This window comes from Eublepharis macularius, chromosome 5, assembly GCF_028583425.1.
Source record: "Eublepharis macularius isolate TG4126 chromosome 5, MPM_Emac_v1.0, whole genome shotgun sequence".
NCBI lineage: Eukaryota > Metazoa > Chordata > Lepidosauria > Squamata > Eublepharidae > Eublepharis > Eublepharis macularius.
The window spans coordinates 67077908-67097473 of NC_072794.1; the positions used below are offsets into that span (position 1 = coordinate 67077908).

At 40.0% G+C, this 19566-nt stretch overlaps 1 protein-coding gene across 2 annotated transcripts in view; it reads right to left on the reverse strand.

The window, feature by feature from the left end:
• The window catches only part of AK5 (adenylate kinase 5), a 166336-nt gene that overhangs the window by 3256 nt on the left and 143514 nt on the right, over positions 1-19566 (reverse strand). The window contains exons 11-13 of one of the 2 annotated variants that reach the window (XM_054979196.1): positions 14836-14999; positions 12235-12351; positions 7550-7741 (exon numbers count right to left, since the gene is read on the reverse strand). In XM_054979196.1, the coding sequence (XP_054835171.1) occupies positions 7550-7741; positions 12235-12351; positions 14836-14999 (473 nt within the window). The remainder of the gene's footprint in view (positions 1-7549; positions 7742-12234; positions 12352-14835; positions 15000-19566) is intronic. The other variant, XM_054979197.1, reaches the window with a different exon arrangement.

Sequence of the window (19566 nt, forward strand, 5' to 3'; positions counted from 1 at the left end):
TTTACTTGTTTGAAGCGCTGTCATTATGTGACCCGAGGATTTCAAAGCATCATACCATCACTTCAAAATCCTCATCTCTCCTGTTTTTATATTTATACATTTACTCTGAGGTTAGAATTTTTATGGTGGCTGTTTTTTGACTGGATTTCTGCTTGCTTATGTGGGTTTTTTTTAAAAAAAATCCTATGAGTTTAAATGGAAGCCTCTAAGAAAAGGAGGGAAGCTTGATAGGTGAATGTAGTGTTATCTGATTGGACGGTAGCTGTACCCTAGGGGATGGAGTGAACTGCAATTTTTAGTCAGTGCTATGGGAAGGCTTTTCAGTCACCCTTCGTATACCTTAGAGATTCATTCTGGTCAAAGCAGGTAAACAGCGTGGAAGCCTGAAAAGGGTCTCATTCTGATAAGTTCAGTGAATCTGTGCAGTGTTCTAAGAAATTCTATCTAAGCCAGGCAAGCTGAGTGTGTGCCTGAGAGAGTATGTGTATATCTGAGTGAGAGATTATCTAGGTCAGGCAAGCTGTGTGGGAAGCCTGAGTGAATCTGTCTCTGTGTGGATGACATGAGAGTTTATTCTGTTAGTGAAGACGCGAGTGGAAAATTAGTCTGACTGGGTTTGTGAATATACATATAACTGTCTTTGAAACCACTAAGCTTAAGAACTATTCTGAAATATCAAACTATCAAAACTCTGCAACCATCACATTTATGTATTTTCAAATGAATTCTACTTTTGTTTAAGAAAAAAATCCCTTTCCCCCTCACAACCATCTTCAAATGCTGACCATTCTGTCAAACTACTATGTATAACGAGCCATCCTGTATTACAAGTTACACCAAGGAGGACTAATACGAAAGCCTTTGGTGGCAGCTAACACCTTTTGAGGCAGTCAGAGGCAGCAATATAAAGGTCACACAAGCACAAAAGAAAAGGTGTTCTTAAGATAAAAGCTTGGGTAAAGTAGAGATCTCCTAAGCTCTGTCAGTGTAGTTAAAAAGAATGTTCGCTGTGACCAGAGCCTTCCTGAGGTATAAGTTTAAGGTAATGTAAGGAGGGAGCTGAATTTAAAATCCAAAGACAAAGGTTTTAAAACAGGGCAAAAGTTGTAAGCTAATGGATAGATTGTTTCTAAAATACCTTTCAAAGCTGCTGATGCCTATTAGTCATGTACACAACAGAAAAAAGAAGCCAAAATTACACACAGAACTGGCTGGTTCGGTTTATGAAAACAGCTTCCAGAATGCTGAACTAAAACCGGAAAACTGAACTGAAATAAGTCTCTCGCACTAAAAAGTTTGTTTCATTTTGGTTCGTACTTTCCAGCAACAGGGAGGCACTCGGCTCGCTTGTTTTCCTGAACAGTACCAATCAGATCCAAGGGCAGAGACACTGCACATTATTAACTCTGATGGTTTGAAGGGGGAATGAGTCCAAGAGGGAATGAGATCTCCCCACCGCGTAGCTTGGGAGTAAGCACGAATAACATGGGACTTACATTTGAGCAGACCTGCTGGGGTGCTTCCTGGTTTGTTTTGCATTCCTACCCAGGCATTGATCTGTCTCCCCACCCCGCAATCAGGGCACCTGGAATTAGGGGTGTACAATTTGTGTTCAGAATTCGGTAAATACCAAATTTTACTGAATTAGGTAAAATTCGGTATTACCAAACTCAATCCAGTATTGCTGAAGAGATTAGCAATACGGAATGAAGTTTACTGAATTTATTCAGTAAATTTAGGGAGCCACAGCAGCACAGTTTCTTATTGTTGGCAAGAAATGGCTCCATGCCTGTTTCCTATAGGAAACGTGATTTGGGGCTTTCCAGGGGCCTGGGAGAGCATTTTTGGACAGAATTTTACCAAATTTTCTGGGGACCTACTCCTAACTGTCCTCTAACAATCTCACAAGTTTCATGAAGACTCGACTTCAGGGGACATTTTATGGTCCCCCAAAGTAGATTCCCTCAACCACTTCCAATCTCCATTATTCCCTATGGGGAAAACTAGTGGAGCTATTTTGGGGAGCTATCTAGAGGGCTGAGGTGGCACTTTACAAGCAAAATCCACCAAATTTGCAGGGGACTTACTCCTAACTGTCCTCTAAAGACCCTCGTTTCAAGGAGACTGGACTCTAGGGGCCATTTTATGCCCCCCCTAAAAGGTGACCCCAGCTGCCCCATTTTTTTTAATGTAGGGAAAAAATTACCACCACTGCAGAAACACATAGATCATGGCTTCTATGGCCGGAAGCACACTCCCAATTTGAATCTACACACCAGACAGCCCAATATAACCAAAATGCAGTCCCACCAAAAACCAGCACCCACGAGCAGGCTGACCAGCCCTCTCCATTAGTTTCTATTGGGGAGGATGACTCCCACAGCAGAAACAAATAGATCATGGCTTCTATGGCCACATGCATACTCTCAATTACAATCTACACCAGACAGCCCAACAGAACCAAACTGAAGCCTCCACAAAAATCTCTGCGCCCCCTGAGCAGGCTGACCAACCACTCGCCATTGTTTCCTATGAGGACCAACATCACACCAGAGAATCACCTAAAACAAAATGAATAAGGGGGACAGTCTTGCAACTGGAAATAAGCAAGTCTAGGCAAAGTGTTCAAAACCCTAGCTTCCTACATCATAACAATTTTCAGTCCAATTTATTTCAACAGAAAAGATGCAACACAGGCTTAAATCTATCCCTGAAACGAATGAATAAAAGAGCTTAACTTAGCTGGATAGAGCCTTGAGCTTTTGAAATAAAAACGTTATTCCACATGCTACAAAAGAGAAAAGCAAAAAGTCTGGCTAGATTTGGGAGGGGGGAAAGAAGCTCTTAAAATTAAGCATTTGCTAACTTTGAAATAGATCTAGAAAGATAAGCTGAGCTATTTTTAAAAAATAACCTTAAAATTACTATTCTAATTTTGTTATTTATTTGAAGTGTTCCCCTTGCATCGGTTTGGTTGGGGGGCAGGGGCATTTCTTTGCTTGAGTTTGCTTCTAGTTGCAAGACTGTCTTTTGGTTTGGCGCTTCATTTTGGCATGCGTGCTCCTGAATGGCACAATGACATCACTTCCCGGAAATGACATTGTCACACAAGCCTGTGAATGTGTGCACTTCGTAACGGGCCAGTTTGCCCCCCTAAACAGGCCCAGTTTGGCCCACTGCAAAGCAGGGGAGCAGCCCCTCTCCCCCACTCTTACTGCCCAGCTGGTGGGAGGGCAGCCCAGCTCACCTCGTGCCCATGTGGACTCTGTCACAGCAGCACAAATGTGTCCAGGGCATGCCAAGATGGCCTACCATCAGGAGGCAGATTCAGGCTGGCAGCATCTCTCTGCTGGGGCTGGTTGCTGCCATGGGGGAACCACATCCCTTGCTCAATCACTCTTGCTTGGCTACCCACTCCTTCTTCTATCTGCCAGTGTGTGCTGGGGCTGCCATGGTGCCTTCTGGGAACTGAAGTCCATTAGCCCAGCATGCCAAGGCAATGAGCCTTGTGAAAACTGGATAGCTGGACTACAAGCCCCATGATGCTCCATGTGCTGCCGTCTTAGTAACTTCCTGGGAAATGTAGCCCTAATGGACAGGTCCTGGAGAGTGTATGTGCTTCGCAGTAGGCCAATGTGGATCCCACATAGGTCTGATTCGGCCCATTTGGCCCATATGGCCCATTCGGCCCTGCAAAGTGCAGGAATACTTTCAGGTGGTGCAATGATGTCATCGTGACCCCTTGGGAGCATGCTGGGAGGCCTGTTTACCGGCCTTTCCTCTACTGGCCAGGTGAGTGATGGTGGGGGGCTAAGGGTGGGAGTGGGGGCATTTCCTGCCCTCACTGGGGGACTGGTATCCCTAGCCTGTGGCCGTGGCAGCCATGATCTATATGTTTCTGCAGTGAGAGTCACTTTTTCCCCACAATAGAAACAAATGGGGTGGCTGGGGGCACCTTCTTTGGGGGTCCATAAACATGGGGTTTTTAGAGGACAGTTAGGAGTAGGTCACCTGCAAATTTGGTGGGTTTTGCTTGCAAAATGCCACCCCAACCCCCTAGATAGCTTCCCTAGTTTACCCCATAGGGAATAATGGAGATTGGAAGTGGCTGGAGACACCTTCTTTGGGAGGCCATAAAATGCCCCCTTGGGGTCCAATCTTCATGAAACTTGGGAGGTCTTTAGAGGACAGTCAGGGGTATGCCTATGGAAAATTCTGTAGATTTGGTTTGCAAATGGCACCCCCATTCCACTGAATAGCCCCTATAGTTTACCCCATAGGGAATAATGGAGATTGGAGGTGACTGGGGGCACCGTCGTTGGGGGGCATAAAATGGCCACCCAAAGTCCAATCTTCATGAAATTTGGAGAGGAGGTCATTAGAGGACAGTTAGGAGTAGGTCCCCAGCAAATTTGGAAAAAATTGGTCCAAAAATGCCCCCTAGACTCCCAGAAAACTCCAAAATCACGTTTTCCACTGGAAACAGAGGCCAAATTTTACCGAATTTGCTCTGTATTGCCAAGTCAAACAAGACAACGAACTCAGAATCTGGCAACGCCAAATTTTTTTACAGTTCAGTATACTGAACCTGAATCAGCCAAATTTTTTTTCAGTGCACAGCTTTACTTGGAATTGCTGTGAAGGAAAGTGCTGCAGAGGGGGGTAGTCTGTTCAAGCAATCAACCTAGATAAAAGCCCTGGAAGACTTCAATCATACTCTACAATTATAAAGACACTTCCCTGGGAATAAGCATTATTGAATAACATGGACGTACATCTGAATAGACCTCTTTAGGATTGCTTCCATAGTCTTTCAGGGCTCTCTTTTTTTCTGAGTCAATTGGAAAATGTGTAACTCCTCCCTTTCAAAAACAATCCTGCCTGCCCCCACCCCAGCAAAAGGAAAACTTAGATCTGTTTTGGTATGGGGGAGGTGGTATTCAGCCAATCATTCTGTCTGCCTGCTTGCCTGCACTTGGGCAATGAAGAAGACTGGCAGCGAGAACACCTCATTTTGCAGTGGAATGCTGAGCATCAAAAGAAGGGATTTGGATTCATTCCTCATTGTGGGAGCAAAGCACAAGGAAATATGAAACTAACAGACAACAGCAGAATGTGAAGGTTATTGGCTCTATAGGGCTTTGTTGTTCACCCACCCACCCACACCCACTCCCCTTGAAAAGAACAGAGTGCATTTGTGCATGTGTGGCCAGCATGCCTACAACAGACCAAAACAAAAAGAACTAAATGGATCCATTCCGAGCCGGCACTGGCCCAGCTGGAAAAACTAGTAATGGAATGGAATGATTCCAGAAATATCAGAACCAAAACTGAAACAAACTTTCTTGGTGCACACCTCTAATGACTAATGGCATATAATTTTCTTCCATTTGACAGTGCAGAACTTATGACAAAAAATTCTTCTGTGGAAATAGAAAAAATGTTGCCCTTATTCATTCCTAGACCATTTTTAATTTGGAATACTCTCCATACAGTGAAAAGATAATTCTTTCTATTGCTTCACACTTTCAAGTTCAGGTGCCTTGACCCCTCATGGGTGGTTCCATATGAAGTAAAAGATCCGAGAACTGTCGATAATGAACAACAGTGTTTAACATACAAGGAGATAACCCGAATGGAATTTTCTAAACCTAAAATAAAGACACAAGATGAGTTATCTCCAAGCTACAATTGGTTTCAGTATAGACAGATCAGAGATCTTTATAACTCGGACTGTGTGAAGGGAGGGATAAGAATGGAGAATTCGGAACTAGAACAGGCACTCCTACAAGAGGACAAAAAGGAAATTTCTAAGGTATATAAAGTGCTGCTGAAATGGTATACTGAAGATGAGACAGTTAAAGTGCAAATGGTGAAGTGGGCTATTAATTTTAACAAAGAAATAACAATGGAGGCATGGGAATACTTGTGGGAAAACACGCTGAAAATTACGACATGTACCAATATTAAAGAGAATGTTCATAAAATGATTTACTGTTGGTACTTGACACCAAAGAAAATTAGGCTAGGGAATTTGAATATGTCAAATGCTGGAAATGCAAGAAACATGAAGGATCTTTGTATCACATGTGGTGGACTTGTGAGGTAGCTAGGAAGTACTGGGGGGAAATAATAAAAGAGGTAAGCGAGATTTTACAATTTCAAATAAATAAGAACCCAGAACTCCTGCTGCTGAACTTGGGAATGGAGAGAATTCCAGCACAATATAGGACATTGTTATTTTATATGACAGCAGCAGCTAGACTTTTGTATGCGCAAAAATGGAAAGTGCAAGAAGTGCCAACTATTGAGGACTGGATTTACAAATTGCTGTACATGGCAGAAATGGACAAAATGACAAGGAAACTGAGAGACCTTGATCCAGGACAGTTTTACACGGATTGGGAGAAGCTGAAACAATATTTGGTGAAAAAATGGGAGGTGGGAGGAGAACTGTGGCAGTTTGAAAATTACTGAAATACAATAAAAGTAGAGGGAGGTGACTTTACCGGGGGGTGGAGAGTTAAATGAGAATTTCTAAGCAACTATTTTATTTGACTATTATATATAGTATTAAGTATCATAGGTGTTATTATAAGAATTATAATGATAGAAATTAATTAATTATAAGAATAGAAACTAATTAATTTCATTTTTGGCAATAATTGTATAATGGAGATATTTTATAATTGCAATGAAGAAACCTAAGCAAGGTGGGAAAATACATAGTAATAGACTATATGTATAGTATAGACTACATGTTAAATTGACTGACTGAGGTATATATGGGTCAAATTGGTTGACTACTTTTGGTGGATAGCTGCATAATGGAGGAATTATATAATTAAAATAGTACGAAGACAAGATGTGCAGAAAAAGTAATATATAGAATATAAGTTAAATTGGTTGACTTATATTGAATGTATTGTTTATAGAAGTACCTAAAATTATGCTAAATGAGGGATAAATTGTTTGTCCCATATTGAAGATGAGATTATAAGATAGAGAATAGAGTACCAAAATTAGTTAAATGACTATTATTAAAAGAATATATGCCAAGAATGTATTATTTAGTTATGCATTATTTAGTTGTTAAAGTAAGTAAGAAGACAGAGGATACACTGTGTTATATAGATAAGCTTAGAAGAAAGTGAAAGTTAATGTTTGACAGATATAATAAATTTGAAATGAGTAAGGGATAAGGGACAAGGGGTTGGAAAACTGTTGGAAGTCAACAAAAGGGGGGGAAAGGGAGGGGGTTAGAACTGGGGAAATTAAAGGAAATTGACTGTAATGTACAATTCAATGATTTCTAATCCAATAAAAAAAAATTTTAAAAAAAAGTTCAGGTGCCTTGATATTTTAGCTGGCTGTATGCAAACTAATATGTGAGCATTGTCAAGAAGTGTTCTTGTCTGCATTTTGATATTTGAACTTTATGACACAAATATTGTCTCAAGGTATTCATAAATAATTTGCCCTCAGTTTTGGAATGCCTTTGTGTAAATGAGAGGCAAGGACAGCAGTTCAACATGACAGCACAGTTTACCTTAAAAACTGGAATTTTGTTTTCATAATACGTGATCAGAGGCTCAGCCATCTGGTAGTAACTTTCAATACGCTTCATGATGACTTCAGCATTGTCCATGAGGCATTGGTTGCTTTGACTTTGTTTCAGAAGACGACTGCTCATGGTCTTAGAGGAACAGTCCAGGCAGAGCACCAAGGATGGCTCTCCAATCTGAACAAAGGGAAGAAAAACTTATCATCAGTTGCCTCTTCCAAGGCTTCTCTTCCCTTTGAATGCTTCTTTTTGAATACAAGGACTCCACAGAGGATGCTCCTATGTGTATCTTTCCTTAGTCCATAATGTGTTAATGGGTACATATAAATGCTACAGTACGATGGGTATCAGTGTAAAGCACACTCCCATGATAAGAACGGCCATACTAAACTACATGGAGAAATGTTACCCCTGTGTAAAGACTTAAGATGTTCTGGAAGTATCCTCCCTATTTCATGTCCTCTTCTCCTGTGCTTTTGTTTTGTCACAGAAATTTGATTTGTATAATTTGTGCTCAAATTATACATGTGTGTTCTCTCCTTTTTATGACTCTTATGCAACACACAACAGATTAAAGAAAATTTCAAGATTCTTTTATTTCCAATAGCTAAATAAAAGTAGCTGAAGAAGAGCAGGTAAATGTTTGTTAATTTAAAAAGCTAAATATAATCTGTTTAATCTAGATTCAAGCAACTACAAAGCTTTATAAAGGATATATTTCAATGCAGGTGTGAATGATGTCATAGTTAGATTCAGCAAGCCTATTATTTACAAAATCACATGATGAAAAATGAAGAGTTACCTAATTGAGAACCAATCATATTGTTTATAGTAATAGCCACATGTAAGATCACAAAGATTTATCTGAAGGTTGCAATTGTCGCGGGCTATAAAATGATGTCGCATCAGTTACCTAATCAGGAATTTGATGAGGGAATTATTGAAAGAACTTTTAGATGAGAAATCAGTGTGTTTGTGTGTCTGAAGGGTTCCAAGGCACTTCGTAGAATAGCTAGCTAAAATCAGATTCTTTTATATCACTTGTATACAGTTATTTTGGAGAAATGTTGAGATTTGATTCTTCTTGCATGCCCAATTTCATTATCATTAGGATTATATTGTATTTATATCTATTTTTAATAACCAGCCTGAATAAAAGAGTTAAAGTTTATCTTTACAGAAAATTAACTCTAATAAGTATTTTGTGTGCCTTGCTGGGAAAGAGTTAAGCAAGAACCCATAGAAAATACTTCGTACTGAAAGACAAATTCTCTAAGTAAAGAGATTTATTTCACAGACTTTTTTTGAAGCCACCTAGTTTAAAAGAATAAATCATAAGAGCTTAAAACTCTTAACAGATTCATTACAGATTCATTAATCTGTTACACTCTGGTATGGTTCATCCAGACAAACCTGGCTCAGTGATATGAAGAAGAGGCATGGAAGGTCTAGGTGTTTCCTACTTGGGAAAACTTCACCAGAACTTGGCCACCCTTTGTTCAAGTGTTCACTTGGAATTAGGAAGAAGTCAGTGGTTAATTTTAAAAAACCCTAAAGATTTCTTGACACTAATTCATGCAGGAGATAGGATTTTTCCTCAGACAGCATGACTTGGGGTTTGGGACATATGTGCTTCCTCTGTCATGCTGCTATGCTAGAGGGCTATTTTTCTTGCTCTGCAAATGCAGGAATAGGCTCTTGCCCTTGCAAATATTAAATTTCTGAAATCAGCCTTTAGGCAATCCCTTATTAAATAGAATGCAGCATTATATAAAAGAAGACAATAACTTAATTTTCATGCACAAGGAGGCACCAGTGTACCAAAAACTAGTTTTTGACAGGATGAGCTCTACTTTGCTATTACTTCACAGCTTTGACCCCACCCCACTCTAATGTCCTGAATGGCCTGTAATTGTGGGATCTGAGAACTCATTAAATCTTTGCAACATTTTAAAATTTAGTTGCATAATTACATATATAATATACATAATATACATATGGACATAATATACATATGGACATAATACACACATATATTATATAATAATGGATTTCTTCCAGAATATGTTTATGGCTTTGTTGTAGTAAGCTTGAGAAAATTCAGGGAGCAAATTCAACTTAAGGTATCCACTTGCCTTCCTGGACTTTCTCAATTTAGGGTGAAAATATTCAGTATCTTCAACGTCAGTATGCTAAACACAGGAAATGGGCTGGAATCAAAGATTCAGCTATTCTGCTGTGAAAAATGTCCTCTGACAAACTTAGAGGAAGGAAGTCTTTGGCTCTAACTTAAGAGCTCCTGTGCCTTATGCAAAAAATACAGTCTGATATTGAACCAAGCAATGTTAAGGGGGAGGGGTAGAAGAGACACTAGATCCAGTTCTAGCAGCAGTCCTGGGTTTCTGCTATCTACTTCTACTCTATAAAGTTATAAGAATATGGTCTTCTGTAAAAAGATATACCAATGGAGCTAGAATAAACTCTGGTTAGAAAAAGCTTTTGATATCCTGTGACTGAATTTCCCCACAACCGTAGGGTGTCTAAATGTACCTGGCATCATAAATGTCCCTAAATGTACCTGGCATCATAAATCAACAGGAAACAGTAACAAAACAAAACAAAACAAAACAAAACAACAACAAAACAAAAGTAGTCTAGTGGTAAATGCTGTTTACTTCATTAATTTTAATTCAAAATTAAGTTCTACTAAGTGCTCCTTGCATAGAGATAGCATTGGTTTGTAGATCTGTATCTTGGGTTCATCTGGACTTCAGTGCATTAAGTCATATAGTTGACCCACAGTGCTGTGTAAATTGCATAGGCCGGTTCAGGGTTTGTTTAACTAAGAAATCAGGACTTTGATTTGTAGCCAAATTGAACACTGGCCTGCTGTTTTATGCTGTTTTCAAATGAGACATTTATAATAATTCATCACAAACACTTATAGGTTGCTTGCTGGGACCTGCTCTGCATTATTTTTATTTTTGACATGCATTCAGTGTATACATTTTAGGAAATGCATTAAAATTCACCTTCAAGTAGCACAATGAACAATGCAATTGGATTCTGTGTCCAGAAAACATACTTCTGAACTGTGTCTGAACTGTGTCCAGAAAACATACTTCATGGGAAAACTTGAATCCAATTGCATTGTTCATTGTGCTGTTTTCTGGACACATTTCAGCCTATAGTAGTTGTTAAACTGCTTGCCTTCCTGGATTTTCTGGCTTTCATTTGTGAATTGTATTACATTTTTTAAAGCCTAATATTACTGACATTTCTGAGAGTTGTATTCAGTAGAGGTTACATTACACATCTTGGATTTCTTACATTCTGCAGATACATTGAAAGTGAATAGTAAGGAGCTATTGCTTGGTGGCAAACATACACAACTAGTTGTTGAGAATAGCTGCTGTTTGTTCCATCAACAGTTCTATTTATTTATTTATTTGATTTATACCCTGCCCTCCCCATGAATGGGCTCAGGGCAGCTCACATCATTCATAAAATTATATAAAACTAGTAATAATCTTAAAACAGACATTAAAATAGTCCAGACGCCGTATCCATAGGCTACTTAAATAAACAGCCAGGAGTCCGTATATAGGCATACATATGGGCATAGCACATGGCTGAGGGCAGTCCCAGAAAAAGTAGTGGTCATAGGTGGAAGGGTGGGGGGGACACCCGCTAGTCCTCAGCCAAAGGCCCAGCAGAACTGGTGAAGCAATTTGGTTAAGAGAATGAGCTACAATTTGAAAAATCTCTAGTTCAAATCTCACCTCTGCCACAAACTCACTGGGTGATCGTAGGGTCGCACTACAAGTGACAAATGACACTTGCCTGGCAAGTGAACAGACTCACGTGTATTCCTCCCTGTTCACTTGCCATTCACTTGCTCTCCATTTGATCAAGTGGAGAGCAAGTGAATGGCAAGTGAACAGGGAGGAATACACATGAGTCTGTTCACTTGCCAGGCAAGTGTCATTTGTCACTTGTAGTGCGACCCTTAGACATATCTTTCTTTCCATTTTTGTGCCCCCCTATAAGATAATACTAGCTGGCCTACCAGTTTTACAGTAAGACATATGTACAAGACCTTTTTAACATGGAAAGTGCTATATTAATGCTAAGTATTAAATCTTGGTTTTCAAGTTATTGTGGTTGGAAAGAGGCAGGCAATAGTTCCTTACCCAGAATTCTGAGTCAACTCTAGCTCAGGGAATATATCAAACTTTTGGGTCAAGTGGACACTTGACTGACATGTCCTTTTTTAACGGAAAAGGGTTAGGTTAGATGTAATATGCAGACATTTTAATTAGCAATTTGGAATTATAATCTCAATGTGTTTGTCAGGCAGGTAGGGTTGTCAATTTCTGGCAGGGTTCCTGTGCTGTCCACAACTGAATGACAAACATGCATTAACTGTACATACATCACCCTGAGTGCCTTTGTGCTGGGAACAAATCTGTAGTATTAAAGTACATTAGAAATTCTGCAAGCAAAGTTCTGTCAAGGCACCTGCATGTGAGAAACAATTTAATAGATGAAATTCCACTAGTCCTGCAGCTGTTAAAGGCAGAGGAGCCCTGCCAGGAAAAAAAGAGCTATCAATTCTCCTGTGAACAGTAAACACTGGAAATGGAATTCTTAATTATGACAAAGCTCACCTGGCCCTCAAACTCTTCTCCTTGCTTCATTTCCTGGGGATAACCATCAATCAGGAAACCTTTTGTGTCTTCTAGACTGGCATCCATCTCTTCTTTCAGGAGTTCTATAATAATATCCTTAATTGAAGAACACAAATTATGTAGTACAGAGCCTGTTGTGGAAGTTAACTTGCATTATTATGTGAGCTAGATTCCATTCCTTCATACCATCCTTCTTTGAAGAACTGTTCAAGTAACAAACTGTGTTTCCATTTGTAATGATTTTAAGTGTGTGTGTTTCTTTAAATGCTTGATGTGTTACAAAACAATGGGGAGAGTGAAAGAGGGATGAGTGATTGATTGACTACTGAGAGTATAGGTGGGATTGAGAAGTGCGAGTGGAGTGAAATCTGATTGGAAAGTAGCAGTACTCTAGGGGTGGAACTGCAGGGGTTTTTTTTTAGTTACTGAGCAGAGAGAAAAGTATTCATTCTGGGCAAAGCAGACAACCTGTGTGGAAGCCTGAAAGTATTCTCATTCTAGTTCAGTCAGGCAATCTATGAGAAGCCTGAACTGTGTGTTTCTGAGAGAAAATATTCATTCTGTCTAAGTCAGGCAAACTGTGTGCACCCGAGAGAGAAAGTCTGTGTATATCTGGGTGAGAGATTAATCTATCTAATTCAGGCAAGCTGTGTGGAAAGTCTGTGCAGAGTTTATTTTCTTAAAGAAGAGCTGTGTGGAAAATTACATTGTGTGACTGAGCCTAAGAAAAAAACTTTAAGAACAGATAACTATCTTTGAAACCACCAAGCTTGAGAAATGGTGTAAAACTAATATGCTTCATGTACTAATAAAGGTTTATTTTGGGTTTTTTTGTTCACTCCAGAATATATATGATTTCTATATATCCCAGTTCTATCCTCAGGGCCACATAGTCTCACAAAGGAGCCTAGTACTTGGGCACATTATTCAGGGAAAAAATAAATTAACTGGTTTGGAATTGAATTCATGGTGGCAGCATTACCTACCCAGAGTGTAGGGTTGCCAGCCTCCAGATAGTGGCTGAAGATATCCCGGAATTACAACTGGTCTCCAGGCCACAAAGATCAGTTCACCTGGAGAAAATGGCTACTTTGGGGGGTGGACTCTATGAAATTATGCCATGCCAAAATCCTTTCCCTCCCCAAACCCCACTTTCTCCAGGTTTCACCCCCCAGATCTCCAGGAATTTTCCAACTTGGAGCTGGCAACCCTACCAGAGAGTGAAATAACAAGAGGGTTTAAGACAACGAATGAAACTACATGATAGAAAGGGATACATGACACCATCATTACTCCTCCAAAACTATCAGCTGCTGCCTCTAATCACAAATGTTTATATAGCTGGAAAAATTCTAAACAGTGACACATACAAGGCCAGACAGGGACTTACTGGCTTTTAAAATAATATACTCTGCTGCTGTAGCATAGTAGTTAAGTGGCTGGACTGTGAATCAGCACTCTGTTCGTACAACTCCCACTACCGCCATAATATCTGCAGGTGGCCTTGGGCAAGCTACTTCACTCAGAACCAGATCCCCAGCTATATTGTGGGGATAATAAAAAACACTGACTTTGTTCACTGCTCTGAGTGGGCACTAATCTGTCCAGAAGGGCAGTATATAAGCACATGGTTGTTATTCTGTATGGTCACGGCTGGATTAACCATTCGGCTAAAGATGCTACAGATCAAGGGTACCTTGATGTAAAAAATTATCTGAAGGGCCCTCTAAATAACTCGTATGTGAGAAGAACAAAAACTATATAGTACTGGGACAATCAAAGGAGAAAAATTTGCCCAGCAAAACAGGAATTAATGATGATAGAGCTCTAACAAATCAATACCAGCCAAGTACTGAGAAACAGAGACAATGTTTGTTAATGACAGTTGAGAAAGACCAGTTTAAAAGAATTTTTTTTTCATTAAATCTCCTAATACTGTTGAGGAACTGAATGAAAAATGTATACATTTTCTGTTACAGCAGAGTTTGGTGTGGTTATCTGAAACATGTAATTTATGAAAAAGTGTTTATTTAAATCTGCCAGGAAGACATTTCTTGGTATATACCATTTATATAATCTAACCCCCTCCTCCATGTTAAGTGTTATAATAACCTCAGAGCTTAAATTTGTTCCAAATAAACTTTGTTCTTGTTCTCTTTTTAAAAGGCTTCTTTTCTCTCTTTCAAATTTACCTCACAGGCTTAGGTGTTTACATTACCAAGCCAAATTCTATTCCAGAACGTATTTCTGCAGGGATCCATGAAGCAGTAGGGAAGTGGGAAAGTAACAAATCTGGGGTAATGCCTGTGGTAAAAGTTTTCTAAAGGACTCACCCTGGGAAACATTACAAATATAAGGATTAATATTATAACATACTGCTTTGTTGTTCTTTAAAGGAATCATTAGTTACTACAGTCTGCTCTTCTGAAATATGTTCTGGAGAGACTTATGCAGCTTCCTTTTGATAAATGCTTTAAAAACGCATAGATCTTTTTTTATCCCCAAATCTTCTCTGCTTCTTTAATTTTAACAAACAGATAACTCAAAAGGATTATCTCCCCCATTGGAATCATAGCTTACCCCTGGTACAACTTCACCACTTTCCATTATGTCTCTGATAGTCTTACTTCTTTCTGACAATGATGAAATTTCATGCTGGAGAAGATCTTCTGTGGACAGATGAGTGAATCCATATTTTTGTGCTAATTTCTTGCACTGGGTCCCTTTGCCAGAGCCAGGTCCACCTTCATGAGTAAGGAAAATTCCTTAAATAAGATTCAGGCCAACCAACTCAGCCATTAAGGTGTTAATCACAGTAAGCAAAGGGGAAAAAGCAGAACCCTCTTGGATTACCAGGCATTGATATATTTGTTTTATTAGCACAATTATTCTCAAAGTGTCTAATCCTACCAACTAACTTTTTATAAAACCAGTAACCCAAACAATAGCTAAAGCATGCAAATAAGCTAAATTGAGGGCTTTTTATTAAATAATTATTGCAATTTTTTTCTTTTCAGAATGCAAGACGTGGGAGAAATTAAGGCATGAGGATGAAGTCAAGCGTTGGGAAGTGCTAGGAGTGACATGCCACAGAATTTTGACCTAGAGGTTAAAGAAGATGGGTTGGGTCCAAAGGATAACATAGAAAGGCATTTGTGCTCACAGAAGGACTGGCTACCAGAAAATGGCACTAAATCCAAAATTATTATTCTATTTGTGCAAGACACTGCCTAAGTAGAAACACAGGAGCTGCTATAGAACCTGCCTATTCCAGTGGCATGTAAACTCTGCTTCATGTACTTGCATAAGTTACTAATGCTTTGTTCCACTTATGGTTTGTGGGAGCCAACCCACTAAGTTCAACTCATCATTTCACCATGATGAATACTATGAAGTCAGCTGGCAGGAAAAAATAGTGCCATAGACTAGTTAAGGAATGTGGTACCACCTAGAAAGCTGTATTAATGCATGCTCAATAACATTCATTTGCTTGTCATGAGTGAAAATGGCCACCATGTGAGGAATCTTATACATTAGTAGGGGGTTTCAGGTTGCTGCTGTTTTCCAGATTAGTAATGCAAGTTATGCATGAGCTGAAGGTTAGAGAAAGAAAGAAAGACAAAGACAGAAAGACAGAAAGAAAAAGACTGTTTTAATGTCTTTAGATGTGACTCTACCAGAGTTCACCATCACTACAGCAATCACAGCTTAAGACAGTGCCAATAGCAGTGGGGAACCAATATACAGAGTGTGCGTTCTTGCCACTTTTCACCCATCTCCAGTTAAACAAGTCTTTAACACTGAGCAGAATTAGTAGCAAGCAAGAGAGGGGAGAGAGAGGTGGCTGTAACAGAGGGTTCATGGAATGGCTCATTTTCTTCCCAAGAAAAAGACATTTATCTTCAGCCACAGCCACAGCAACCTTTATTGGCATAAATAATACAGACAAAACAGGAGAAATGTTGTGAAATAAATTCATAGGGCAGCACAATCATGTCCCCAGACAGCAAAATTATCTCAGGATACAGCACAGTCATAGGGGGCTTTATAAAATGTTACCCTTGACTTCCACACATAAGCCAGGAATTCAGCAACGGATAGGGTTATTGCTGGACTCTTGTCAGCTAAGAAAAATTTTAGAGCCTTATCCAAAAAATCCCTCTGCACAGGAAAAAGAGGACGAATCAATAAACTGCCCATAACAGAATATTTGGGGCAGCGAAAAAGAATATGTGAGATTGTAATAATTACTTTGAGAGGATTTTTGCATAGACAAACTTTGTATGGCTCCAGCATACATTTGCTGATGACCAGGGCTCATTTTGAGGGGGAATGCACAGGAACGCAGTTCTGGTAGTTCTCCAAAATGGTCACATGTTAGGTGGCCCCGCCCACTAGATTTTTGGCCATTTTGGGCCCATTTTGTCCTGGATCAGGGCTAAAACGTCCCAATTCGGGCTCAAAATGGCCAGGATCAGGCCCCAAACAGCCAGGATTGGTCCTGAAATGTCCAGGATCAGGCCTCTGACGGGTGGTGGATCACTCTTCCGCTCAGCAGCGGCCCAATCCTGACCATTTTGGGCCCCTTTTCAGCCATTTTCAGCCCCTTTTTGCCATTTTGGGCCCAATTTCAGCCCTGAATGGCCAGGATTGGGTCCAAAACAGCCAGGATAGGTGGTCAGGGGTGGAGCATATGCAAATCAGATATGCTAATGACACTTCCTGTGATTGTCAAGGAGCATGGCATATGTAAATGAGTTGTGCTAATGAGTTATACTAATGAGTTCCTGCAGCTCTTTTTTCTACGAAATGACCCCTGCTGATAACAAATAATGTACATATCCCCAATCCACTGTTCACTTCCCAATCAATTATGGCCACAGCAACTCCATGTAGTGGTTATGTACAGTGGCTGATGCTGCGCATTACTGTCTTGGAGAGATGTATTATAGAAGAAAACCAATAATTGCAAGTACCCAAACGAGTAATGGAGACCAGCAGGGAGAGGACAGCTAATTGCCACCCATTGCTTGGCTTTATACAAAGACGGATGTGAAAACTTGCCTTTTTCTTACAAAAACTGAGAAACCAGATAATCAAGAAGCAAGATCTAATGGAAGGATATTTTTGTTCCTTCTGCCAGTTTTCTCACAGTAATAATAACCTGCACCTTAGAAAAGTGCCCAAAATATCTTGCCACTGAATGATACAATAAGTACAAAAATGAAGCCAATGCAGTGGAATTGGCTTTTCCTACTTCTTTCTGATTTCTCAAAGAGAATGTATCATTTCTGTTATAGTTAAAATCCTTTATCTCTTCAAGAAGAAACAGATGTTGAAAATGAAAAAGGATGTGAAATAAGCTCTATATTCCAAACCTAACATTAAAACCTTTTTGTCTTATTAGCTCTGAGTTCTGTCAGGAACAGATATAAATGAAGCAACTGGCTCAAAACCCCCAAGAGAAGAAATGTGTGAGAAAAATGTCTGCAACAGAGACTGATGCATTCCTGACTTTTGCCATGAGGTCCTAATTCACTATGATGTAAGGATAATAGAGACACTGAGCTCTTGCCAGCCTACAGCATCCTTTTTTGGTTTCTTCTCTTTGTACTGGAGAACTAGTTCTCCGAGGTACTTTCTAATGAAGTTAAAAATTCCATTACAATAAAATAAAGAACAAGTAACAGAAAATAAACTCACTAATCTAAGAAGACTGGTCAAATTGCATCTACACATGTGATCATCAGTCCTTGGAATTGGCCGGGAATATCCATCTGCACTTCTAGCCGATATAATCTGACAGGGAGCTCTGATTATCCTATCCGTTTTTCACTGTGGATGAAAGAGTGGTGGTGGTAGGTATCTATTATGTCTCCTACATGAAGAATTGTCTACAATGAAGTCAGGTACCCTTTTTCTTGTTGACCATGAAGACATGTTAGTTCCATGTCCTGGACTGCTTTTGTTTTCAATGCTGATCTCAGGAGTAGGTTGTCCAGCTAATGATGGATGTGGATCTGTTTCTTCAGGCCACTAGCTTCCTAATGCAAGCTCAAATTGGAAATGCTTCTCTCCACAGCAGAACCTGAGAAATCTGTGATGTGGCATCATGGGGACATCAAAATAAGCTTCCATCAGGTCTATGAATACCAAAAGTTCCTTGTGCCAGGAAGACTCTGCTGCTGGCTTCAGATGTTCTGCCTTGAACCTCTTGCATTTCATGAACCTGCTTGCTTATTTGAGGTCCAGGATGGCCATCAAATCCCAATTATTTATGGGTACTGAGGGGAAAATCAAGTAAACCCCAGCAAATCTTTGGTGTATAGGAACCGGCTATTTTGCTTGTAGGAGAGGGTTTATTGCATCAATTATACAGTGTCTCTTGTCTTGATGGGCAGAAGTAGGAGACATTACAAATCTCTTGTAGGGGAGCTGGGTAAATCTTTGGAAGAGCTCTTCACTAAAGTCTCCTCTCTTCACTGGTCTGTTGACATTTGTGGCCAAGACTATTGAAATGTGGCCCACAATTGGCAGGGATCTGTCACATCACCATTACTGGTCTGCCCCTATTTCCCTACAGATTCTTGAGAATGGCAGGAGAATTATGCCTGTGGAGTAGACAAAGTTTGGTTTGGGTTTTGACAGGGCTTTTTTTCTGGGAAAAGAGGCGGTGGAACTTAGTGGGTTGCAAGCACAGGTGGCAACCCTTGGCGGGAGGTGGTGCCCCTGGTACTACATGTGCAAAGTGCACACATGCTCCCAGGGCCAATTATGTCACTTTGGGTCAGCTGGAACAAGGGGGGAGCTTTTAAAAGTTTAAATCGCCCTTAGTGAAAATGGTCACATGACTGGTGGCCCGCTGGAGCGGCACGGAGAGCAATCTAAACTCCCCTTTGTCTGGAGATCAGGGGGCGGGGCCACCAGCCATGTGACCATTTTCAAGAGGTTCCGGAACTCCGTTCCACCGTGTTCCACCTGAAAAAAAGCCCTGGGTTTTGACTATGAAATTATTCTGTAGTCATTATAATATCTAGGAATGGTTCTTTGAATTAGAAAAGACTAAAAGGGAAAAAAGGCCTGGATCTTTGGTCCTCTTTTAAAAGAAGAAAACAGCACAATCTTCTTATTCTTCATCTCATCTAATATATCGTTCTCATCTCATCTCATCTAATATATCGTTGGTTATATTCTCCTGTTTTCCACTTCACAAGCAGAAGTGAAGTTAGCCTTGAGTCCTGTTTCTGTGCCAAAACTTGTAGCATGCAATCACTGTTCTGGAGAAGTTCACAGCATCCAGGCTGGCAACAG